Below are 26,138 nucleotides of genomic sequence, written 5' to 3'. Positions count from 1 at the left end.
TTGTAGTTCCTTTTCTTTTGTCTCCGCTATGCGCTGCGATTGATTGACTGGCGACCAGTTCAGGGTGTAGTCCGCTTTTTGCCCCAAGTTAACTGGGATAGGCTCCAGCGCCGCCCCGTGACCCTGTACACGATAAGCCGTGTTGAAAATGGGTGGATGGATATAAATTCTCTGCTGGGTCGTTCTGTGGTTTTAGCTCATAGTCTCATTGTGTCGCATCTCACTTGACAAACACTGAGTTCCATTCAGGGAAATACGACATAACAACGGAGAAGTTAAATTAATAAAATAAAAAGAGGGGAGCCCTTGAGTCTCTTTGTGACTTTTGTCAGCCTCTTTGAAAACACAAGTGCATATTGAGTATGATGAATGAGCCTCTTGATCCTTTTTCAGCTTAATATTTGCCCAGGGTTGAATGGCCACTGCGATTTATAATTCGTTTTCATTACGTTATTTAATCTGTGGTTGCTGCTAGGGTGAAGGTTTTGCAAGTGGAGTTAGGGTTTGTAAGTATGGTTTGGGTTTAGGATTTACAAGTAGGGTTAGGATTTAGGGTTTGCAAGTAAGGAAGGGTTTAGGGTTTGAAGATTTGAAGATTAAAATACTTCGATTTTTTTGGTCCGTTAATTTACGGAATCTTTATTTACAGTATTTAACTTTTTTCCATTTTATAAATTATTTTTAGATATAATTCAACTTTCAGCCACTAGATGGCAGCGCAGTTTTGTGTATCACATTACATTTTTAAAAGGAGAAAATAGTAAGCTACAGCCTACTCTTTGCTGAAGATACTTGAAATTAATGCCACAGTCCTCTTCCACCTCCCATTTAAGGCCAAAAGAAAGCAACCGCTGTAGGTTCGCATTATGATGTACGCCTTTGGACATGATTATTGATGTGTTGTAAGATATGTTTGTCAGTTGTGGAAAAAGTTGATTTGTTTACTGTAAACACAGACTGTAGAGTCAGCACAATGTAAAACTGAACATTATATTTGTATCTCTGTTTACTATATTATACAAACGGATTTCTGTTTTGTTTTTTGTGAGAAACCATCTCAATAGTGTAAGAATTAGAACCATTACATCAGAAGTTATTGCGCTGCGTTCTGAAACACGAAACCATTTTCTTGGGCCAGTTTAGACACCAAAAGTACATCCTGTCTAATTCTTTCAAGAAAACAGGGGATAATTCAGTCGTAAAAAGACACAATGTTGCCATTTTTATTTTGACAGAATAAAAATAGTTTCAGAACTCCACTATGTCGTATTTGACATGTACTTATTCACAGCGGAAGATGATGCAACCACTCGTTGTTGTCTGTTTCATCTCCTCTTGGCTCCATTCTCGATATAATCACACAAACACACACACTTCCATCACTGCCCTTCACACAGCACCAGGGAGCATTGGTTGTGCATGGGGCGTGGCGGGGGCGGGGGGGGGGGGGGGGGGGGGGGATCCTATCACTGTCTTGATTGACGTAAGGATGACTTTTGTGTTCAGGAGTTGATGCTGAGGGCTTTCACCTCACTTGAGCGTCTTTTGTTTTCAGCAGGTGACGTCGAAGCAGGTTGTGCATGATGGATATAGGCTTTGTGAATAATCACACATGGAGGTGGGGAGGGGGGTCAACTGTGAGGAGAGTCCCTGGGGGGGGGGGGGATGCTTTGAACGTGGATGTGACACCTAAGGCCGACGCAGATGTATTTCAGTCGGGATCGCCATCGAGTCATTATGAACTGTGTTGCTTAACCCTTTCAGGGACAGCGGTTACTACAGTGGACAGCTTCTCATGTCATCAGGTTACAGGGTGCATGAAATGGTTCGCCGCATCAGAATGGATGCGCAGTTAGATGCTGTCAAGATCACAAAGTTGTAAGAACATTTTAAAAAACTAGTGAATGCAATTTCTGGAGAAATGGAGTGTGAAGGCTGAATAAAAACTTGTGGAATGAATCAAACGATACAGGATGACGTAGAATGATATTTTAAAAAAATGGCCAGAAGTTAGCAAAGTTGGAATGGTTTGAATCAGTCAAAAAATGTGGAAACTGGAGGTAGCTATTTAATTTCGAAAAAATATTAGCTGTTGAAAAGTTTGTGAAATCAGTGAATGGTAATAATAAATTAAGATCACTTTAATGAACTGAACATATTGGAAGTGGAATGTTTGAATCAATCAAGAAAAGTTAAGCGAGGAGGGAAAACTGTTGAATGTGTCCTCATGCAGGAATTATTTGGGTGAAAAATTGCGAGGTTTTGGTCTGCAACAAATGTGTGGCATGTTAATAATGGTTCTGTAGATGGATTAAATGAGCTGACCATTTTGAATTTCAAATGGGAACAATTCAAAGAGAGTGTCATTGAAAATGATTTTTTTTGAGGGACAGAGTGTAGGGAAAATCTTTTTTTTTTTGGACTGAAAAAATTGATGTGATTCACATTGAAAATTATAATTAAATTATAACTTACATACATTGAAGGTGGAACTGTTTGAATTGGATGAAAAACAGCAAAGTAAATACACGTCAAAGTTTTGATGAGGTCAAAGTGAAGTCGAAGGCCACTGGTTGAATTGAATCGAGGTCCGCTGCATACAGTACAACTGTTCTAACCTCTGTGCCGTGCACTTGTTAAAGCAGAAAAAATGTGTTCCACCACATTGAATGCCAAGTGTGAAATGGATCACTATAGATCGTTTTCTATGAAATTATACTGAATGAATGTTGAATCGGTCAGCACAGTGGATAAGTGGTTACAGTGCAGAGGTGCAGGGTTCGATTCCGGCTCCGGCCTTCCTGTGTGGAGTTTGCATGTTCTCCCCGTGCCTGAGTGGGTTTTCTCCGGGTACTCCGGTTTCCTCCCACATTCCAAAAACATGCATGGCAGGTTGATAGAACACTCTAAATTGTTCCTTGGTGTGAGTGTGAGCATGGATGGTTGTACTGAGTGTAGTGCAGAGCTGTGTGCCCTGCGATTGGCTGGCAACCAGTTCAGGGTGCACCCCCGCCAACTGCCCGAGGAATGGCTGGGATAGACTGCGTGTGTCTTAATTGTCACGTAAAAAAAGGCAGTGAAATCACATCAGATTATTATGTTCTGTTATTTTAAAAAATGCATAGTTAAGAGAATCAAGACTTTTTGTGGAGCGGAAAAGTCATGAATTTTTTTTTGGGGGGGGGGGGGTAATAAAAAGAAAAAAAACATTTTCTTTAGGAGCCATTTTGCAACACCAGAAAAAGTTATTGGAATAACGTGATATTCAAGGAAAAGTTTTTACATTGCCAAAATAGGGTCATCTTCTTCGAGGATAGTTTATTCCAAGAAAAAAGTCAAACTATGAAAAAGTTGTCATGTGAGATAAAGTCATGTTACAAATGAAAGTTTGTACTTACAAAAATAAAACTGTATTCTTTTCGTTGCTGGGTGGGGGGGGGTAAAATTATAACAGACTCCATCATATAACACGAATACAGTTCTTTTTAAAATAAATAACAAGAGACGTTCTCCACCCGATTATCATCATCCAATCAATCAAAGGAATGATCTTCGATTCGGCCTTCTTCCCAAGCACGCACGCAAACACGGACACGCAAGCACAGCAACTGAATTATTGCAGCGTTTCAGCCGCGCTCCTGCTACGACGCGCTCAATCATCACGGCATCCGCGTGGGGCGTTTATTTGTTCCTCCGCGCCAGCTCAATAATTCGGCCTTCTTCCCAAGCACGCACGCAAACACGCACACGCAAGCACAGCAACTGAATTATTTGCAGCGTTTCAGCCGCGCTCCTGCTACGATGCGCTCAATCATCACGGCATCCGCGTGGGGCGTTCATTTGTTCCTCCGCGCCAGCTCAATACAATCACATGATTTTGGCCTACGACGGCAGAGGCTGCACAATCAACAGCGGAGCGTTAGTAGGGGGGGGGGGTGTTCACTGGTCCAATCATGTTGAAGGGAGGCGGTGTGGGGGAGGGGGGCTATGGCTGTCAGAGCGAGTTTGCAGTGGAGAACGGCAGGCTGGTACAGTGAGGAGGGGAAGTGACGTCTTCGTGTCACATCGGATCACACGGAGCACGAGCACGGCATTGGGGAGGGGAAAGAGAGGTGGTGTCCAGTCCCGACTAGCCCAAAGGCCTTCTCGTTAGTTTTGCTGTAGTTCTCAGTGAGACTAGCTCTGACCGAAAGTCCTACTGCCTCCCTTCCCCCACTCTAAAATCAAAAATAACCCAATTATGGGTCAAAAAGTGACCGATGCCAATTGGATCAATCTGACCCAACTTTTTGGGTTGTTTGTTTAATCCACAAAGTTAAGTCAAATCAATAACCACACACCTGTTTAGCACAAAACAACCACGTTTTTGCATGATGTGAGAATAACAAATTCAACAAGACCCTTGGCACAGAGGAGGAGTGCTCTAAAAACATTTGGCTGAAAAATATGGTCAACAAGAAGCCGACCCAAGTTTTTGAGTTACACTATATTTTGAACCCAAAATGTTGGGTTAAATCAATAACCCACAAAACCTCAACATCTGGGGTTAAATTAACAACCCCAGAAGTTGGGTTGGTCCCTTTTTGACCCAATTTGAGCTATATTCAAGCCAACTGTTAGAGGCGGCCCGGTGGTCCAGTGGTTAGCGTGTTGACCTCACAGTGCAAAGGTACTGGGTTTGATTTCAGTTGTGGCCTCCCTGTGTGGAGTTTGCATGTTCTCCCCATGCCTGCGTGGATTTTCTCCAGGTACTCTGGTTTCATCCCACATTCCAAAAACATGTATGACAGGCTGATTGAACACTCAAAATTGTTCCTAGGTGGGATAGGCTCCAGCACGCTCGCGACCCTTGTGAGGATTAAGCGGATCAGAAAATGGATGGATGGATGTTTTTTAGAATGAATGAGATCCCAGTGTCAGCCTCAGGTTGACCCTAAGTCAAGATCAGTCTCACTACACAGTTCCAACCCAAAAACTGGGTTGATTTGTGCAAAACAACTCTCAAAATTGGGCTGCGCAACGCTACTCTTTTGAGTTAATTTTTGGGGATAAATGAGTAACCCAAAAAAGTTGGGTCAAATTGACCCAAGTGGTGGTTGGTCCTGTTTTTTCTCGAGTGAAGAGATGAGCGCTCCTCATGGTCACGGGAACATCCTGGAAGTCATACGTTGGACCATCTGCTCCTCGTTGCATACATTTAGGCCCATAAACAGGAAGTCTTGTTAAATCCTTGTGTTTACTATGTCTGCTTCTTCTGAGACAAATGCTCCTACAACACAGGAAAGTCAAGTTAGACACACATCACAATATCCTTGAATACACAGAATAGCAGCAATCGTGAAAAAATCAAAATAAAAAAAAATAATCCAAGAGTACTTGATAAACACCCCAAAAGCTTTGTAATTGCACATGGAAGCCACATGATGACGGCAACGCCCTTTTTCCTATTAGATACAGCTATGGCCTGACAAGCTGAAGCTCCCGCTGATACATGAATATGGTTCCTTGGCCACATTGTGGCACCAAGGGAGTATTTTTACACAGGGATTTAGCTTGAGCTCAAAAAGAGAACGTTCCAATTATGTATTATGAAACAAAAAAGTTGCAATGTGAGGAGAATTTGGTTTATCTTTCAAGAGCATTCATTGGTATAAATTAAAATTATATGTGGGAAAGCTAGAGTTGTTTGTCTTTTTTAAATTATTACATTTTTCTTGAAAGACTAAATATGACCAGAAATGTCCTCAGAACAGTGAGAATAGTCATAATTTCAAGAAAAAGAAAATAAAATAAATATGACTGCAGAACTACAAAGAAGCTGCAGAAGCTCCAAAACAGGGTCACGGTTCACATCCATTGTGGACCGCCCTAATAAAATAAATACAGAAATGGCAAGTCGTTGTTGGAGAGATGCATTCCTTCGCTCGAACATCCTTTTCCGCATGCCTACATGCACACGTGAGGTTTGGCTATTCAACATTTTCTTCAACAAGCAGAGTGAAAAATGAACGAATGAAAGAAAATTTTGACTTATATTTTCATCCAACCATCTTATCTACCATTTATCTGGTAACTATCAAACAAACAAAATCCACACCACCATGGAACTCCACACAGGAAGGCCGTAATAGTCACAACCTGCGAACTGTGACGCTGATGTGCAAACCACTTGGTGAGCATGTTGCCTCATATTTGTCAAGAATATAAGAGTCCTAATTTCACAAGAATAAAGCTGTAAGGAAAAAAAAACCTGCAACATTTGGAGAAGTGTTCCCCCCCCCACCCAAAAGAAAAAATTGGAATAACTGCAATAGTCATTTTATTGCAATATAAAGGGAATTATATTATAACTGGGATTTTTAAAAAAGTCATATTAAAAGAAAAAAAAGTCAGTTCTGGAAAAAGAATCTATCACAAGAGAAAAAGTTGTAATAGCAATAATACGACTGCTACCCCACACCCAGGTGATAAGAAGACAAAATGGTGTTTTATTAAAAAAAAAAAAAAAAAAAAAAGAATAATAATGTATGAAAATTAAGGTTCGGATTTAAGGACTTACACAAGTCCAGCGATTACTGTATAAGTAAAGAATGTTAGGACAAACAATTCACAGTATTACGAGAATAGCTGTATCTTTATGAAGAAAAAAGTCAGCATTCCAAGAATAAAGTTGTAATATTGGAAGGAAAATAGTCAGTGTTACAAGAATTGGTTTTTTTTTTTTTTTTTTTAATTACTAAGTCTATCCTGTGAGTGAATTCTTGCTCATGTACGTGTTTTTCTGAAACGAGAACTTTATTCTGGAAAAGAATTTCTCGGACTTGTTTTCTTGTTTGGCACCGCCACTACTTTTGTGTCGTGAAATTACAACTTCATTCTGAAATTCTATTTTGAATTGACCCACACACAGAAATCAATGTCATGTGTTTTGTGACAAGCTAAACTGAATTGTCTGTATCCCTTGGTGAAAACGTTAAGTGGGAAAAGAAATGGGAGGGGGCGGGGGGAACAAAAACATCTGCAGTATGAGCAACAGTGTTCACGGGCTGATGATTTTCATCACATCTGCTTACCTTTCATTCACTACGCGGCTTGTGTCTATCAAGAAAATAAATAGACTCCTTCATGTCCAAACATCGCCATTGGCTCGCGGCAGCCCGTTCACTGGTTCCTTCACGTTTGAATAAAAAATATGATCCAGTGTCACGGAGCACAACAAAGTCATAGCGAGATCCTTCAGAAAGATCCAGTCAAGGCTCTTCAATGACATTCAAAACAGCCTCCAAATGTTAAAAAGTTACTTTTGTTCAAATTTTTGATTGTTCCAGTGTTTTTTTTTTTTTTTTTCACACAATAGTATGCTCCTTCTGCTCCAAAGAGGGGAGGGGGAGGGGGTTGAAAGTCATTAGTTGACTTAATTTATAGATGTTTATAAATAAAATTTTCATAAATTAAAATCCAGTAGATAAAATACAACTTATATATTCTTTTTTTTTTTTGTCCCGAAGTGATCACGTTGTGCTTTCTGCAAACAAAAAGTTGGAGGAGGGGGAAAAAAAAAAGCAGCAGCAGATTTTTGCCAGAGATGAATCCAGATGTTTTTTTTCTTTTTTTTTTTTTGTAGATGGAAAATGAGAGTGTCTATCTGTGTCGGCTGGATAATCCATTGCTGTTGGCGGCGGGCTCTTCCAGGTCGTCATCCTCAAAGCCGTGAAAGGTGGAGGCATCGCTCTCTGATGTCGTGGCAAACAGCTCCTCGGCGCCGCCCGCCTTGCCACCGCCACCGCCGCCATCCTCCTTCTCCTCGCCGCCGTCAGCTGGCACGCGGGACAAAAGAGGAGCAAAATTGAGTCCGATGGAAAGACAAAAGGGAAGCGGTCGTGCCCTTCCTCTGCCAAGAATTACTCCAAACTAGGACTAGAGCTTCCCAGGAGACTCTTGAAACAATTGAAAGTTGGATACGCAATATGGAAATCAATTTGGTCTGTAACGATCTTTTCTTTTTCGAATCAATTACGCCATCAGCTATTCCATCAAATACTCAAGAAATCGGAAGGACTGGTTCAGATACCGTAGAGCAGGGGTCCGCAACCGCAGTGCCGGGCGGCACAGAAAGAATAACTTACATTCCTTCCATTTTATTCATTTCGGAATCTGAAGGATATTTTATTTTGAAAAATTACCGGATTCTCTGTTATATCAGTCTACAGTATGTCATTCTTGACGCAGGTGAATGCGTGCTTCTCGGTCACGGCATAAAAAAAACAAACTTCTTTGAAAAGTGTTTTTCGGGAAGGGGAAAGGGCCCAGCCAGGAGACAGAAGAGGAGCCTACGACTTTCAAGAAAGAGAAGGCTACATTTAATAGACAGCATCAGGAGTCCTATTTCAAATACGGCTTTATCTCAACGGGAGATTCACATGCACCAAGACTATTCCGCATAATAAGCAGCGACGGTGAGTCGTATTTTTCATGCACTTTTGATTTGCGGCGAATCTTATTTTGAAGGCACATTTAAACGTTAGCATAACGAGCAGAGAATATTGCGGCCAGATAGGATGTTCCTCCTGTCATCATTCGTGTTTATTATTATGTTTCAAAAGTACCACACTTTTCATGCAGGTCATATCATATTATATTGTTGTATCTATCCGAGCTTAAATATTGTCTGACATGAAACCAGTCTGTGGGGCAAAAAAAAGGTTGGGGACCTCTACCAGAGAGTAATGCTCACTCTACGTTATCACAATGGATTGAAATGGAACAAACAAGGTGTTCTTCAACTGCAGACTTTCAGCTTTAACTTGGTTATATGCTGTACTTCCAAGTCAGGTGAAAGGTGTAGTAAATAATAGTTTGTTGAGACATTTTAAGGCAGCGCTTCAATGTCTTTGGACCCCTCATGGTTGGTGGTGTAATTGCAAGTGGTCCGGGAAAACTAAACCCTCAAACTAAAGCTGAAAGTCTGCAGTGAAAGCACATCTTGTTTGTTTCAGTTCAACTGCATTGGGGTGGTGTTTCGAGCCAAAAATGACAAGAATTGTCTCCTCCTCCCAATATTCATGGACTCGATAGTGCTTGGTTGTTTAATTACACACTTGATGGTTGGGCAGACACTCGAGAGACACGGGAATTTATATATATAAGCACTTAAAGTACATTTTCCATAATATGTCTCCTTAAATCCACAGTGGGACCTCGAGAGTACAACGTACAAGAGTGGTACAATTTCAAGTGCAGATGAGACTGTGAAATCTTGTGGGACTTCAGCTAAGTGAGCATCAAAAGCATTACCCGTTTTCTTTTTTCCTTTTTTTTTAGCGTGTTTATTTTTTTCGGGTGAGATGACATCACAGAAGGTGGTGACAGAAGGGGGAAAGGTCTGACAATAAACAGAGCAGTAAATGCTCCAACTCACGTGTGCATTGGCAGGTTGTGCAGGGGGAGCCAGATTTCATAAGCTTCTTGTTGGCATTCTGACATTTCTCACAGTATCGGTTGGGAATTCTGGCCCCGCTCGGTGCCTTTGGACCTGAGAGAAACGTTAATATAAAAAAAAAGAAAAAAGAAACTTCAGCAAAAATGTCTCAATGACATGCAACGTTTGATCAATCAACACGACTTTTCCACAAATGTGATTATTGCCACATCACATCGTCAACATCTCAGTTGTATCGATTAAAAATGTGAAAAAAACAGTTTATCACCCCCAAAAAAAAATATATATATATTGAATTGTATCCATCCAACACAAGACTGAAATTGATCTAATCTTCACGAGGGTTGCAGGGGTGCTGGAGCCTCTCTCAGCTGTTCTTTTTCTTTCGTTTTTTTTTTTTTTTCATTTTTTAAAATCCCAGTTTGGCTTTTATTTTGTTGACAAAAATGTTTTTATGTTTTTGTTTCAGTTAATTCATTGAACCTCAGTACTGAGTAGCAGACACGCTGACCACTCATCTAATTACTTTTTTAGAGTTGAGTTGAGTTAGCTGTGGAAAGTTGTACTGACATTTAATATGTCGAAAATAAAACATGAAATGCTATCTACAGATATTCTAATTGTTGGAGTTGCATCTAGGAGCTGGTAGGTCATTAGCAGACAGTCAATAATATTGGGTCATATTGCTCCCCTGTGGAACGCCAGAAGACACGTCAATGAAGCGGCACCAGAATAAAGATGAACACATCAAACCTTTTTCGGAAAAAGACTCACTGCACACTTTCAGCACCGAAAGGCAAAGCGAGTTAGTGACAGCAGTTCTTACGTTTGTGTCTGTCAGTGGGCTGTACATAAGGAGACCTTGATGAGACGGAGCTCCTCTCCTCGGCTCTGTCCTCCTCGGCAAGATGGGAATTGTTATAGTGGTAGCTTAGTCCTGTACGGCTCCTATAGCGCTTCGCATAGACTGTCAAGCACACATGCACACACAGCAATGAGTCTTGTCAACTCTTCAATCTAAACACATTAAAATGCAAAGACACAGCAATTGATAAACTAAGTCGGTTTACCTGAGGTTGATGATTTGGAATTATTCCTTTGTTTGTATCTGTCTGGAAAAGGAAAGATGATAAAATCAGCTTTAGCAAATGTTGTCCATGTACTGTAGTCACAAGTATAACGTGAATAAGCCCCGAGCTCCACTATCCACTTGCATGCAAAGGATAGTTGAGCCTCCGACAACAATAGCATTTCAGCCTGTGAAAATCACATTAGATATCATTCAACAATGAGGACTCCTACATACCCTACTATAACCTTTATTGGACAATTTTTTGAAAGGTTGCTAATCGCAACCCCCACCCCCCATCATGCGTGAGGTCTCTCACACTATAAAAATTGGTTTAGATGTTAAAACCCAGCATGAGGATTCAGTTACTCACATGCAAGGTCAAAATTACAGGATGTAATGCTGCTTCAATGTCCACTTACTGTCACAGACATATGGCTTGTCATCATCCATTTCAGCCTTCCTCCGGCCTGAACCCCGACCCTAGAGACAAACACGAGACCACCCACTTAATCTTGAACATACGAGCAGTAGACTGCACACATTGAAAACGTCACCTTGTAATTGAGTCACTTACCCTTCCTTTGCCTCGGTGTCTCCTCTTGGGCGTGTCCACCTCGTAGTCGTCGTCATCATTGAAAGCATCTTCTGCCGCGTCTGCCTCGAGGACTCTCTGACATGAGAATAATACACATGAGGATGCGGTCTGAACAGGCAAGTTGGTTAAGGTCTGCTCAAGCTTCGATAAGAATTTAAAGATAGAATTTTGAGCTTGGACTGTACCAAGTTGTGAAAATCGCAGAACATCACATCACATCAGGGATTTGTGGAGGAAAACGAAGAGATGGGTTGTGGCACTTTGATGGTCATATTTTGAATAATAGTGCTGAGTCGATACCGTATGGGTGATGTGAACCACTGCTGGTCGCTCACTGATTGAGCACATTTCACATTCACAGCAGATTAGTCTCAATGAAGGCACCTGGATCTCCAGCAAACTCTCTTCATCGTTCCTGGAGTTCCTCTTGTCTAGACCTTCACCTCTTAGCAGAGCTTCGAGAGTTGTGCTCTGGGTGGGCAATGTGTCCTTGGACATGAGGCCGTTGTCTGCCAAATAAAAGCAAAGAAACAAACATAAAACAAATAAAAGGCAACATATGAAGAACAATCCAAACTGCAACTGATTTTGTACACAAAGCTTAAACTGTGTGCGGGAGTGTGTGCCACCAAATGGTGTTTTCACCCCACAGAAGGCTGAAATCATTGAACTCTGCAAGTGATCTTTCAATCAGCATGTGTCCGTTTATTGTCTCTTTCAGCCACTCTCCACTTAAAAAAGCAAGTCGCAATTTGCTTGAGCACCTCTTTGCTATTGTGTACGTTTCCTTAACAACAAATATGTCACAGCCACTATTTTCATGCGCAGCTTATGGAATTTCTTCAGAGAAGGAAAGGCGATGTTGCGCTCTCTCGATATTGTGCTGACTCGGGGACCCCTGAGATGCATCACTTGGACCTGAGCACGTCATGCAGATCTTGCCTCCCAAGAAAAACCTTATCGGAGGAGGCAGGTGGAGAATGAGTTAAAAGCTCTGAGGCGCACATTGTGCATCTTATTTGAAAAGTCTCTCCACCAGTGATGGCGATGCAGATGCTTTATGGAGGTCGGACAAGAGGACGCATTTCAGCTACATTGCTCCAACCATCCCCCCTGCAACCCAACATGCCTCCTGCACCACAAGCAACAGAAGGCTGCATAGGTGAGAAACAGACATAAAACTCCACTGCAGCCCCACACCATTGTGTCTGACTTTCAACTCTCCGCGACGAGACGGGCCCACCTTCCCTCCCTCGCTACTCACCCATGGGATATGGTGGGCTAAAAATAGAGCTGGCAGCCGCCTGCAGCACGGAACTGATTGTGCATGCAGCACAAGCCACAGTACCACACCATCAGCAGGACAGTAAGCTCGCTAGCCAGAGCACAACTTTGGCGGCTCCCTTGTGCTGATCCACCTCTGGCCAGATGCACAACGTGCTTAGCATCCTAAACGACGTGTAAGTCGATGTGTGTGTGTGTGTGTGTGTGTGTGTGTGTGTGTGTCGCCTCTGCTGGGCTCTCCCTGACACAGCACAGTTGTTGGTAGAAGGCGGGGAGGTGGGGAGGGGTGGCTGTCTCAGTGGAAAACAAAAGGCAACAATGAGATGTGGTTGGGAAACAAAGGCCTTGTTGAGTTGCTCTCTCTCCAGTTTGTGTTTGACTTCCAAAACATAGAATGGACAAATCTCAGCTCAACCTAAGAACAAGCTCATTGTTTTGTGCTGGCTCCAGAGAAAGATTCAATAAATCCATACAGGTTGTTGTAGATGTACAGTTAAGGCCAACCTTTTGTGGATTCAGAGTTAGTACGCACCTGGCACAATAAGTGTCTGTGATTGACACCAAAGAAAGTTTAGCTTTTCTCGGAGGCTTTGCAGAGAGGTCGGAGAGCATCGGAGGAATCTTTCATTGTAAGGGAATGGTATTTTTCCAGACTGTAAGCTAATCGGAAGCATAAGTCGCACCAGTTAAAAAATACATTTGAAAGAAAAAAAATACTTAAGTCGCCTTTCTAAACAGGTGCTTGATGAGCATTCTCAACTATTTCAGTCTTTTTGCCACCCGTCACAGCTTTTTGGGAACACGTTGCAGCCAAGAAAATGATCCTCTGTGAAAAACAATGTTTATCAGTTTAAACATTAAATATATTGTCCTCGTAGTGTATTCAATTAAATGTAGATTGAACATGATGTGCAAATCATTGTTTCATCTTTTAATTGAATCATTTTTTTTAACACAATGTCCCAACTTCATTGGAATTGGGTTTGCAATTAAATATTTGTTCGTGGAAACACCCCAGCAGGTTTGCCTCAGACCGCACAAACAAGTTAAATGAGTGAAGAAACTGCTTGTAAGACACACAAGGAGATAAAAGTAGTTACAAGCGCTAACAAACATCCATCCATTATCTGAATAGTTTATCCTCATGAGGGTTTTAGGCGTGCTGGAGCCTATCCCAGGTGTCTTGGGGGTACACCCTGAACTGGTTGCCAGCCAATCGCAGGGCACACATCGACCAACAATAACGATCCACGATCGGAATCACACCTACATACAATAAACTGACCAAAATAGTGAGAGAATATCGAGGCGCAGGCTCAATGTAATGTCTCAAGAGACAGCCAGGAGAAGGCCTAACTTTATTCCAGAACATTTATTATTGAATACACGCTGCAGTGGACCAGCGTTCAGCAGCGGGAAATCTAATTAAATGTTCTCTTCACAAAACAAGTTCAACAGCCGGGTAAACATGGCCACGGCTCATTGGGTGGAAAAATGACTGGCAGCCTCTTTTGCTCTCCACCCTAATGCAGAGCTACACTGTACTTTTAATGAGATTATTCCACATAAACACTGAAAAGAGCCAACAAGAGAGAAAGATGGTGAATCTCGACGGGCGATAAACTTACCAAGCTTGAGACCAAAGATGCCCAGGCTGGGGTCGGTGGCGGTGTGCAGCCGTCGCTTCTTTCGCCAGCAACGAGCCGGATACGTGTACATCTGCCCGGCCGCCACCCCTGCTTAACCAGTGAACACAAATAAGACTGTTTGAATACTTGCACAATAGAGAGTAGAGTACCTGCTAATCAACTTGTTTTGGGGCAGATCTTTTTCAACCATAAAAGATACATAAAGTCCTCCTAAATCATCATATACATATACATACACCAAGCGCACACATACATATACACACACACACATATACACAATTTTATATATATATGTGTGTGTGTATATATACATATATATGTGTGTGTATATATGTGTGTGTGTGTGTGTATATATATATATATTAAAAATGATCATGTTTACATTATAAGGCATAATTATTATTCCCAATCAGTCCATTTCTTAGTCGTTCGCTGTATTTTAGTTTATGCAAGATGTAGACCAGGGGTGGCCAAACTTTTTGGACCGAAGATCTACTTTTCGTTCAACCAACCTCCCGGGATCGCCCCTTCCCGCGCACACGCACACGCACACGCACACACACACACACACACACACACACACACACACACACACACACACACACGCGCGCACCCACTGCACCACAGTGGCGCAGCATAAGATTGATCGGTGAAAGCTTTTGCCCATCAAATCAAACTTGTTTGAGGTATTCCAGCTTGTTACAGATGACAAATGACGATAACACGATGCATTGCTATGCATTTTCTTTGCGATATATATTGTCATATCACCCAGCTCGAAAGACTATGCATGTTATGAATAATGATGACCTCATAAAGAATTGTAGTTTCAGTAATTGTTAAATTGTAGTCTGTGTGCCTGTGTGTGTGTCCACCTGGGCTGCGGTGATGGCGTTCCATCCATATGTAGCAGTTGTTCTGGGCCACACCAGTTTGTGAGTCCAGGAATGGCAGGCGCACGCTGCGTTCGGCGCACAGGCGGGCATTGTAGCTGCGGCACTGCTCAATGGCGTCCTTGTAGAACTGGTCACCCAATCTGAAAAGTGGTTGCCCCATAAGGTTAGCCACAAGAAAGGAATTTAGCTTATTTTATATTTACTGAATTTAATTGTCATTTCACTAACTTAAAGTCACACTGGCTGATATAACATGCATTCGTTAGGCAAAAGGAGCAAAGCAAATCAATATAAATAATGTGGGGTCAACACAAAAGTTGAGCTGAGGTTTTCCGGGGGGGAAAAAAAAAGTTAATTTTGTTCATTTAAATTAAGATAAATATTTAGATTAAAAACAAAAAGCCAAAAGAATAATTGCTAATGACTAGCATAAAAAAGGACAATGATTGTTTTACTTGAACAACTGATGAAAATGTTGAGAGATTCTTTGCCAGGCTCGTTTCCCGCCTGGCCCATATTAAGTGTCTCCGGTGACGAGAGAGCATTTAAGACTCTCGGACTTAGTTCCACTTTCCTGAGCACCACTGAGACTTTGGCTGTCCCTCAGCGTTTCAGTGTTAATATTCAGAGTGGGATGGCGAAGGATATTTCACAGTCAAACCCTCAATCTCTGCCACATGCCTGCTATGGTAATTAGCCTACTTAATTAATCCCGGCCGAGTGGTGCGCACAAGGGCAGGTTCTAATTTAACTATGTCAAAAATGGATGGTAAATGCTGGGGCTCGTGAATAAGTACGACGTGTTCGATTTCTATCATCTGTTGTCTACCGGGGGAGGCCAAACCATGACTCCTGGTCGTTGTTAGTTGCAACATGGCATCTCCACATCGGCGTGGCATAATAAGATTCTTCCACATGTTTTCGATTACGACATTAGCAAGACAGACATATTGAAGGCAAACTAATGAGCTGACGGCTGCGAGTCGAGTCTGGAATCGTTAAGTGGACCTGGGGAGGCGGGAGGCTTGCTTGTCCTGCTCTCACCCGCTTTCTCCGCCTCCAGCCCTAGCTCCTGACAAGACAATGCGCAGCAGATGAACAGTCGCGTCAGGAATGCTGTCCGCACAAAGCCTTCCACACTGTGGCTCGGACAAAGCCACAGTGTGTGAGGCCATGGCTAACAAGCGGCGAGAGTCACAGGTACACTAGATTCCAAGACGACAAGAGGCAAAAAAATAAATACTATTTGATCACTTATAGTCAGACCTCCCAATCCGGACTGTGTTCCAAATGATTAGGCATATGCCTTTGTTTATTAGCTTAAATAATGTGATTTATAAATGCATGTTCTCAATCATCCATGATAACATTTAGGACGGTTAGATATTCGGTGGGTGGGTAATCCATGACTGTATGACTCCGCGAGTACTGAGAGTATTGTATTATTTTCTACAATAATCGGTGTGTCTATGCATGAGAGTTGTTCCAGGTCAAAAAATTACATATTGATAATATACGTTACAGACCTAATTGTAATGGATTAACACCTGCTGTACATAGAGGTATGAAAACTCCAACTTATCGAAAAACACCTAAACTCACGACAACACACTTTTTAAACATGTTTGAACACACCCACACGTAAAAAAAAAATGCAAGTGTATAGATAAGATTGTACACATTGTTTCTGTAATTAAGTATGTTAGGCTTTATTTATATGGCACATTTAAAACAGGCAGTTAGAAAACACTTCAGAAATACATCCATACGTAAAATTGAGACAGGGGTGAAATAGACAAATATGTAAACAAGGGCGCCAATATGACACCAAGGGAAATTAACTAGAAAAAGAATAGTACAGAAAATGGGAACAAAAGAGAGGTCTGTGGAATGGTTTGACAACATCAGTGAGTTTTCAGGTGCTGTTTCGATGCCGTCAAGCAGGAGAAAGGTTCGGCAGCTCCAACAGATTGAGCAAGATGGCTCTACGGAGTTGGGGCTAAGAATCCAAATGCACGGTCACATTTTGTGTCAGATATGTGCCTTTAAAAAAATCAGGCCCTTTGAGAACGAGTACTTGGGCAGGAGCCGTGGTAGAGAGAATCTTTCGGAGGAGTGTGCTCATTGTGTTTATGCTTTTACTGCTCTCCAAATATTCAATAAACAGCTGAAAAGGGCATTGGTAACTGTCGCTCTCCTTTCCCACATCTGAATACATGAGTGAGGAAGTATACTGTCAAATTCCCCATTAAATAATGATTAAAAAGCTTCAAAATAATAAAGAACATGCATACAGTATATACTAGCTGGGACCAAATTGGAATTGTGTGCAGAAACTCTCCCAACCTTTTAAAAAGAATATTAAAAAATAATAAATTGTTAATTTGACACAGTCGATCATGGAACTTTGAATGTGCATCCCTAAAAGTGACACTTATCTCCAAATGCACATCAAACTCCAGGCTGTGTCCTTCACTGCCATTCCTCGACATCAGCACACATCACTGATGGAACGTGACATGACATATCAGCTTACAAAAGCACAGACCGGCTGTAAATGGTCCCTCAAGTGGGCTCAGCTTTGAAGGCGCACTCAAAAGGCATGCCACATGGAAGCAGCTCTTGAGACCACTCAAGTTGAACGCCGGATACTAATCAGGCTCAGCGACTGCCTTTCACTGTAGGCGTGGGGGGCGGGGGGTCAAGTTGAGAGAACAAATATGTGGTTAAAAGTATTTGGGTTGGTGCAGGGAAAGAGTCCCCTCCAGCTGCACGGTCGGTGAATCTTCTAACCCTTTGTAAGGTGGTAGAGAGGGGCTATAAAGTTATACTGTCGCTGCTTCACTTTTACTCACTAACATATGCAAAATACTGGTTTTGGCTGGGGAGTAAGGCTTGAACAGCCAAAGATTTTGCGTAGTCAACTAACGTCATGAAAGTCGAACCGAAATGGATTAAATCACTGACATGACTTTTTCCAGCACAGTCCAGCGATCCCCCAAACTTTTTTTTGGGCAACAAATCGGTTTCATGTAAAGACAATCCCAAAGTACCACTGGTATGAATCTCAAAGTGGAAGTTGATCCCAAACTTTTCTTTACAGTATGTTCTGAGTCTGCACTCGTCTAAAAATGATTCAATATTATTTTTGTGGAATATGAGTTAAGCAGCAAATTTCACCCATCACAGAGGGTGGCCATTTTTCCACTTTCTGTCAACTGAAAATGACATCACAGTTGCTCAGTCTAAATACTATTTCTGTGACAGGCTTTTCTCAAAATAGCCTGAGGATCAAGATTTACAGTACACCTTACACTTTGTTTTGACCATGCCTCAAGACTGTTTTGAGGGGGCGTTTGTCTCATTCAAGTGAGCCACTGATCAGCTCACCCCGCATCATCAGTTGCTAGGCTGATCGTGAGCGAGGCTTTTGTTGTTATGATGAACCGGTTGCTTGGAGTTGGCTACATAATTGAACTGGAATGATGTCAGCAAAGCATCACCAATAAATGTAGCGGAACAATGCATGCAAGGGACTTTGACACACCCAAATGAGCACCGATAATCGAATCGCACAGTCGATCTCTGAATTGTAATCGCCTCACATAGCAAGTTGGCATAATTCCGACTCAAACTAGCATTTCTAATCCTGAATCTGGAACTCCTGCCAAATATGTACTGTCCATTGCATTGACAGTAATTTTGTTCAGCAAGCCATGGCAGCACAAGTGGGCTTGACTGACTTTCCCGTTTGCTGTCAAGTAGTGAGCTCCATGACACCGCCAGCCCCTCAAGGCATAGACAACACAACCTTGTAGACTAATCAAATTCTACATGATTGACAACAGTCTTATTGAGCAAAAATCAACATTTCTCACGTCCAACCGGACCTCTGACCTAAATTTCAGGATGGTACACAACAGAGCTGAGAAAAAACTTAACATGTCTACATTTTTACCTGTAATTCAAAAATGTAGTCAAATGAAAATTGATTGAGCACTTCAGGGATTTTTTTTCCCCCCCAATGAAAATTTCAAGTCTGAAGTCTGACTGTTCTGAACTTAGGGAGGTGACATTTTTGATCAAACCTGACATGGGAGAATGTTTCTAATTTTAAGCCACCCTCTTCAGATGAGAATGACACCCTCAAGGGTTTACCCTGCATTGTCTCTTGGAAAACAGCAAACACACTACTTTCCAAAATGTAAATTACTCTGCTCTGTCTCCTCACTTGAACAACAGGGCAAAGTCATAGGGCAAAGTAATAGCAATATTTTGGGCTGTAGCCACCGGAATGGAAATACCCTATTTTCACGACCATAAGACGCACATGAAAGTCTTAAATTTTCTCCAAAATGGATGGGGTCCCTAATGATGCATTGTGTATGCAACAATTTCCAAAATCTGCGAATGCTGCTGTGTGACTTGGATCATGGATCCGCTTGACTGACTGATATTGCGCCGACATGCTGCTTATCTAGAGGAAAGGCGGACGTAACTGAGGACAGCGTGCGGACATTAATGTGGGAAGGGTGAGCGTGAAATAGGACGCTAAAGGCACGCACGCCACCAGTAGGTGTAAATAGTGCCGTTACGTGCATTGTGCAAAACAACATCCCGAAAACGGCACCTACGAAGAGACAGGCTTAAGAAATAGTTTAAACTGCAAGTTATCAGTTACACAGAGGATCATGGGAATCGAGCAGCTGCAAGAGAATTCAAGATCAACTAATCCAAGGTGCTCGGTGCTTTTGTTTCATGAAACGGCGCCATTGGTCCGGACATCCAGGCAAGGATGACCATGGCGCAGGAACATCCAGCAGATTGCCAGGAAAAGTTGGCCATCTTCCACTCCTACTGCAGTAGAAATGTAATGTTCTGCGATAGATTAAGTAAAACACTTTCTTGGAGATTTTAATCCTTTATTTTGCTGCTCTGCCGGCCTCGTTTGGCTTCCATTACCATTCTCTCGACCAATCCGCACACTCCTAGCTTACACGATTGATTTTAAAAAATACATTTAAAAAAAAAAGTACATTGTGAAATACGTCAATAAGTTACAACCGAACTTAGTTTTGCTCTCGCTGCCTTTTTAAAAGCATATGCGAGTGTGTATGCATGCTATTTTATTTTTTTAAGATAGCGTACCTTTTATCATGCCACCGTCCAATAATACAATGCACCTTTGTTTGTTAAATATAGAAATAGCACCCGTAACCAACACTCCGCCTTTTAATGCCGTGCGTCGTATGGTCCTGACAATACGGTATTTCTTGTAAAGAATAGTTTGCAACATTTGTCATCGACTTTGAACACAGGCAAACTACACAACACAAACTTGACACAAATGTAACATATGAGTGCTGAATGGTGGCGTTCACAATAAGCTAACTGGCACACCTTTTTAACTTTTCCACCAAATGAAGTGGTTTGATCCAACCCAATCTCTTCTTGTCACACTCCCATGAGCCTGACAGCGCCAAAACCAAGTCATGGTTAAGTGAGCCTTTCAGCTCCGCTTGTGGCATGTACTACTCAGCTTTCGCATCATACAGTTAGCGGGTGCATGAAATTGAACAAAAGCTAATCATATAGCCAGCGTACACCGCCGCTATCAGTGCGTTCCTGTCAGCGGTCTGCCTCCATTACAGCCCGTAATGTGACAATGTGTCAACGCTCATTTTGCATGTCGCTTTGCATTTCTAGTTTGTCGTGGGGACTCTTCAGCGAGACACACGCCACTACAACCCACAAACCAGAGGACAAGTCGTACTTTGTTGAGAGGTTTTGTGAAGACGCACAGCTCATTCGCAGGAAACTGCAGCTACCACACCAAAACAACCAACCACAGGAAACAACTAGAAAATGAACAGCATTAAATCAGACCACAGATCACCACGCGACAGAACCAATCAACAGCAGACGTGACTCATTCAAAGTAACAATGTTACTAACCGGCAGTACAGCTCCTTTCACATTGGTATGACATGCAAATTTTCTCAAAATAACCGAACTAAGCCGTGCTACTTTTTTGCACCACTATGTTACCTCTACCACAGTGCGGCTGCGACCCCAGGTGTGACGGCTAGAGGGTGGAGATCGATAAACTGCAGTCGAGAGGATTGTTGACATACTGTACGCATGGTTGTAGATAACCATGATGTATCCCACCAAGGCCACTTCGATTGTTTGTTTGCATATACAAGGGATCCTCGGTTCATGACAAGTTCTGTTCCTATGGCAGCGACGTAACCAGAATTTGTACACAAGGCACAGTACTAGTCATCTATGATGCACCAATTTTACTTTTTTCAGACCGAGTACCAATACTTAAATTTGAGTACTCGGCGATACAGTACCAACTGTAGTTGATCATACCACTGCATCATGCAATTGTGATGGAAATATTTATGTATTTATTTTTTGAACAAAAAAGGAAACACATAACAGTATAGCTCGGACGTGCCCCCAAAATCCCTGTTCCCTAATTAGTGGATGCGTTTGGAAATATGCTCCGAGCGTGCACTGCTTCACTTAAACCGTTCGAAAAATCAGAGCGTTTGTTCAAGTGTGCCATTTGGTTATTAAGAGTGCCCCAAAATTGGAGTGCCGGAGTCCGGTGCACCAGGCAGTACAAATGAAAACAGGTTTGTATAACATGGGTCGCGTTTGGAAATTAATGGGAGGGGATTGTGCTCAGACTCTCCGAACACACACACACACACCCTCTGAGTGGTGTTAGGGCGTCACAGTGAATTTCTCAACGTGTTGACGGAAACAAAGGAGTTGGAAGAAACTTTGTTCTAACTACGGAAACGTTTTTCTTTTCAATTTAATATGGCTGACCTTAACTAGAATCCTGCATTGCACTGTGGCCAAAAAGTACAATCCTAATCAATTATTGCGCCTTTTGGTGTTGTGGCATAAGGATGCCGCATGAATCACACATTTGTTGCCATGACAAATACTGCTTCCTTTTCTTCATCCACTTTTTCCACAGTTGGTTAATACATGTTACCAACTTCTTGAACGTACTATAAAGAAGGTGGCCATTGGCAATAATGCTTGTCTACTACTGCTGCTAAATCTTCCATTTCTTCTTCAACTATCTTTTCGAAGCTGGCAAATATTTGGTGGGGAAAAAAAGTGAGGTAATGCACAGAAAGTCAAGAATGATTAGGGAAATAGAATTCTGGGTGCCAGTCCGAGCTCTAATTTTAATACAAGTGACAACTGAGTATAAGTCGCAGGAAAATGAAAAATGTGACTTACTGACCGACAAATATGACAATATTTGGGTGAAAAACACTTCCACGCCATAATATAAAACCTTCGAATTAAAAATGGTAACGATAGCAGTAACTAAGTGTTTCTTCTCCTGCAATCTGATGACATCCTCTTCCAAACATTTTCTAGTGACTCCTTTCCACATTGATTTGTGGACATTTGGATAATTTATGTGGCACAATATGTGTGCAATAACATATTTTTAATCCACTTTGCAAAGTACCTCATCGAGTACCATTCACAACCTTGAATGACTGTCATTAATCAAGGGCCCCTTGTATTTATATGTACCGTAAAAGTAGTTCAGCCAAACAATCAAGTTCCAATAAAAAGATCAGCTCTGATGAAACCTTTAAATGCCTTCTTAAACGACATTGAATCAATGACAATACAAATGGCGTAACACCACATGAGTGGATACCAATCTTTCTTCTGATCTCTTGGCTTGTGGCTAGTGAATTGTATCCCAACGGGTGACGCAATAGGATTCTTACTCATCAGTCTACCATGGCTGCCACAGACTTTTATGTATTTATTTTTTGGGGTTTTTGTGTGCAGAACACAGATTGCCGTTTTATTTGGCTATTATTCAAATGTGTGTTTGTCACACTTATAGCATAGTCCCACAATGGCTATAATGTTCTTTTGATTAGTGTGCCAAATTTCATCAGCAAAAGTTACAGGGCGCCAAAACAAGTGATCTGTAAGTTGGTTTAACATTTCAGATGTAGTTGTTAAACCAACATAGTTTCAAACATTCATTGGGTGAATTGTCATTTGCTTCTTCTCTTCTTCTTGAAGTAAACAACAAGCCGAGAAAGAATATACATGGTGTGATATCCTCCATTGGCTAGTGTGTTCCTCTGTGTTACACTGTGTCACTCTACGATGTCACAATTTACAAAGCCGACAGTCATAATGTCGATACACCTCATGAAGAAAACAGATGAGAGTTTACTGCTACAAATCATACAACAAGCGAACCAAACTTGAGTTTTATCACTTGGTTGGAATGTAGCATATGGGCAGGATCTGCCCACTGTGATTTCACTCTAGTCGGAAGATGTGCCCATGAAAAATATCTAGACAAGCTTAACTTTGTTCAATTCATATTCAAAGCCTCACATTAATCTGATTCCAGAGATGATTGTCCTCTCCGATCAACAAAGACCTCCCATCATGGGTGCCCCACCATCTCTCCAGCCCAATTTCAAACTATTTCCCTAAAGTGAATGGTCTTAATACAGAAAAGGGTGACACTGGTTCTCTGGAGCAACATCCAATTAGCATCAAGTGCTTTTAATTATAAATCAGACTAAAGTGTGAAATGAAGTCATAAACCAGAATCCTGTAATAGCGGATTAAAACCCTTCATTATATTTAGTTTATAGGAACAAAGTATGACCTGGAATAATCATCAATCCATCCATCCATCCATTATCCGAGCCGCTTATCCTCACACGAGGTTCGTGGGCGTGCTGGAGCCCATCCCAGCTGTCTTTGGGCAGTAGAAGGGTAAAATACCAACTTTATATGGAATATTAGTTCAGATATATTAGAATAAAATTGAAAATCTGTGAGAAAATGCATTCTTTTTACCAATAACTAATATTTTTGCAATATTTTTAATGCTGTACATACGAGGAAAATTGTACTAATTATCTAAGAACATCTGGAGGACGGTGAATGTCAAAAACAAAGTTTTGTCTCATTAACGCTATTATACGTACAAGCAGCTTAATGTGATGACTGACAATTATGAAAATTACCTTTTTCAAAACAAACTATTTGTATGACTTTTATTATGTTGTCGTAATATTACATATTTTTTCATCTTTTTTCACAAAAAGTACTCTTGTAATAACACTATTATGCCCTTTCTCTAGAAAAACATCTTCATACAACTGACTTTGTACCTCAAAAATACAGTTTATTCTCACATCACAAGTTGTTTTGGGGATTTTTTTTAACCACAAATTCATTCCTGCAACGTCATTTTTTTGTTAAGAGTTTTACTTTACACACATGTTACGAGTTTTTTTTCCTTTGTGACAGGCTTTTTTTTCATGAATAAAATCTAACTTTTTATTCGTAACACTTTTTCGTAATTGTTCTGTTAAGTGTGGCCCTCATATATAATTCAGCCTTGACACCTGATAACAATATAACATACACTGGGAATTTTGTGCTTCGAAAACCAGCAAGATTAGCCATGAAAAAACACAAGTGATGTGAAAATTGAAAGTATTAATAGGGTTTTGTTCGGGTCTTAACCTCAAGTGCTGCTTTGAGCCGTTTGGCTGCCAACAAAATAGAGCTTATTGCACAGCTAGTAATAAATGCACAGGCCACTAAACAGATTTAGGTGAGATTTTCTGCTCGATGGGAATACCGGTGGGGGTTGTCCTGCTAAGAATGACCATAGAACAGCACCTACATGCGTGGAACAAGATGACAGACATTACAGACCATAAATTAGATGTTGAATTACAACCGTGGGCTTGTCTCCCCCGTAGTTGTGAACCGCAGAATACGACACACATCCCATATGTTGTGTGGGCCGCATGCATTTGATGAACAATCCAATCACAAGAACAGTTGAAAAGGGCTGGGCAAAAAGGAAATGCGCACTGGCAACAATGGTGACGGGGCAAGGTGTGGTGAGGTCCACCAAGCTCCGAACTAAGGATAGAGCCAGAGGGACACCTCTTTCTGGAGGAGCAGATGGTTCTCCCGCTTCTACCCAACACTTCCTCCCTGTTGGAGCATCTCTCTGACAGATGGGCCCAGGATCCTGGACCAGACCAGGCTTATCTCTCGCACTCCTCTACTTAAAGGCACAGTGGAGCACGGTTGCTTTAGTTGCACGAGGAGGAGGAGGAACAGGAGGAGGGAGAGGAGGAGGATGAACTGACTCAGTGTGCAAATCATCATAGTTAAAGAAGAAAAAGACCTGCTTTCTGGATTCTATGTGCACCAGTGAGGCAATGCGTGTGAACAAAGGATAACCGAAAGAAATAAGGTGGAGCACTATAGCATTGGCGGGATGAACATGGATAAAATTGCACAGAATGTTGTGGCAGAAATTTGTCTTCTCCCCAGTGTCTGTCTGTGCTGGCACTTTGGTCGATTTGGCCAACGAGCATGCAAACACAAAATGCCGCCTCCGCCGCCTCCTCCTCCTCCTCCTCCTGACCACGTCTGCGCTCCGACAAGCCAAAGTTGACATGTCGACAAATTGCAAAAGTAGAAAGCACTCTTGGAATGTCACTTGATATTCCGCCGCGTCGCTTGACAAAAAGCAACCGAGTTTTTTGTAATCGCCTCTCAGTTCGTTCGAAAGCAACGGAGAGTCACCGTGTCGACACTTTGCTTGGGTTAAATTAAAATTACATAGCTGAGGAAGGCGACATTCTCCGAAGAAGCTGCTTTTGTGCCAAGGTAATGTCACGTTTGCAGTCGACACGGTGGAATCTTTGTGAAAATAAAACAACTATATCGAGGCTACTTTGCCATGCAAGAAGTACACCAACATGAAATTAGACAGCCGTAGCGGCCGAACACTCGCGACCATGGTTAGCATGCACGAACGGCTAGCTGTACCACGCGAGTTGGGAACAAATTAATTAATCACAGTTTAACACAAAACGTCTAAATTACTTACGCTTTTAGTGGATTCTGAATGACAGCCGCCATTTTGCTACAATGTAATGCAATATCGGCGTCTTGCAGTTCTGAGGGAAACCTATCGAAACTGACCTATCAGAGCTCGGGATGTATTCGTCGACCAATAGACGTGCGGTATGTGCTCATTGGGCGTGGCCTGGTAGTGGTAAACTGTCAAAATAATTTTAAAGGGTTTTCCCTCACTATATATGTTCACACCACTTAGCGTAGCAAAGTATATGTAGCTCGA

The 26,138-nt window shown here is 41.8% G+C and overlaps 1 protein-coding gene across 3 annotated transcripts; it reads right to left on the bottom strand.

Annotated features, from left to right (window-relative positions):
- Positions 1-5,112: 5,112 nt before the first annotated feature.
- LOC109526116 (zinc finger protein DPF3-like) lies at positions 5,113-25,979 on the bottom strand. 3 transcript variants are annotated; one of them, XR_002170274.1, is made up of 11 exons: positions 25,887-25,979; positions 14,915-15,075; positions 14,019-14,129; positions 11,491-11,615; positions 11,086-11,181; positions 10,931-10,991; positions 10,510-10,551; positions 10,266-10,406; positions 9,419-9,532; positions 7,074-7,817; positions 5,113-5,269 (listed from the first exon to the last, which is right to left on the bottom strand). XR_002170274.1 is itself a non-coding variant. In XM_019887176.1 (10 exons), exons 1-10 carry the CDS (start codon positions 25,916-25,918, stop codon positions 7,642-7,644), a joined length of 1,059 nt encoding a protein of 352 aa, XP_019742735.1. In that variant the 5' UTR covers positions 25,919-25,979; the 3' UTR covers positions 6,466-7,641. The 3 variants fall into 3 exon arrangements, 2 of the variants coding, with proteins under 2 accessions (XP_019742735.1, XP_019742736.1); XM_019887176.1 differs by lacking the exon at positions 5,113-5,269 and having other exon boundaries at positions 6,466-7,817; XM_019887177.1 differs by lacking the exon at positions 5,113-5,269 and having other exon boundaries at positions 6,466-7,817; positions 14,019-14,126.
- Positions 25,980-26,138: the final 159 nt, after the last annotated feature.

The sequence above is a fragment of the Hippocampus comes genome, unplaced genomic scaffold (assembly GCF_001891065.2).
Source record: "Hippocampus comes isolate QL1 unplaced genomic scaffold, H_comes_QL1_v1.1 scaffold176, whole genome shotgun sequence".
Classification (NCBI taxonomy): domain Eukaryota; kingdom Metazoa; phylum Chordata; class Actinopteri; order Syngnathiformes; family Syngnathidae; genus Hippocampus; species Hippocampus comes.
This window is presented reverse-complemented; position numbering and strand designations above follow the sequence as displayed.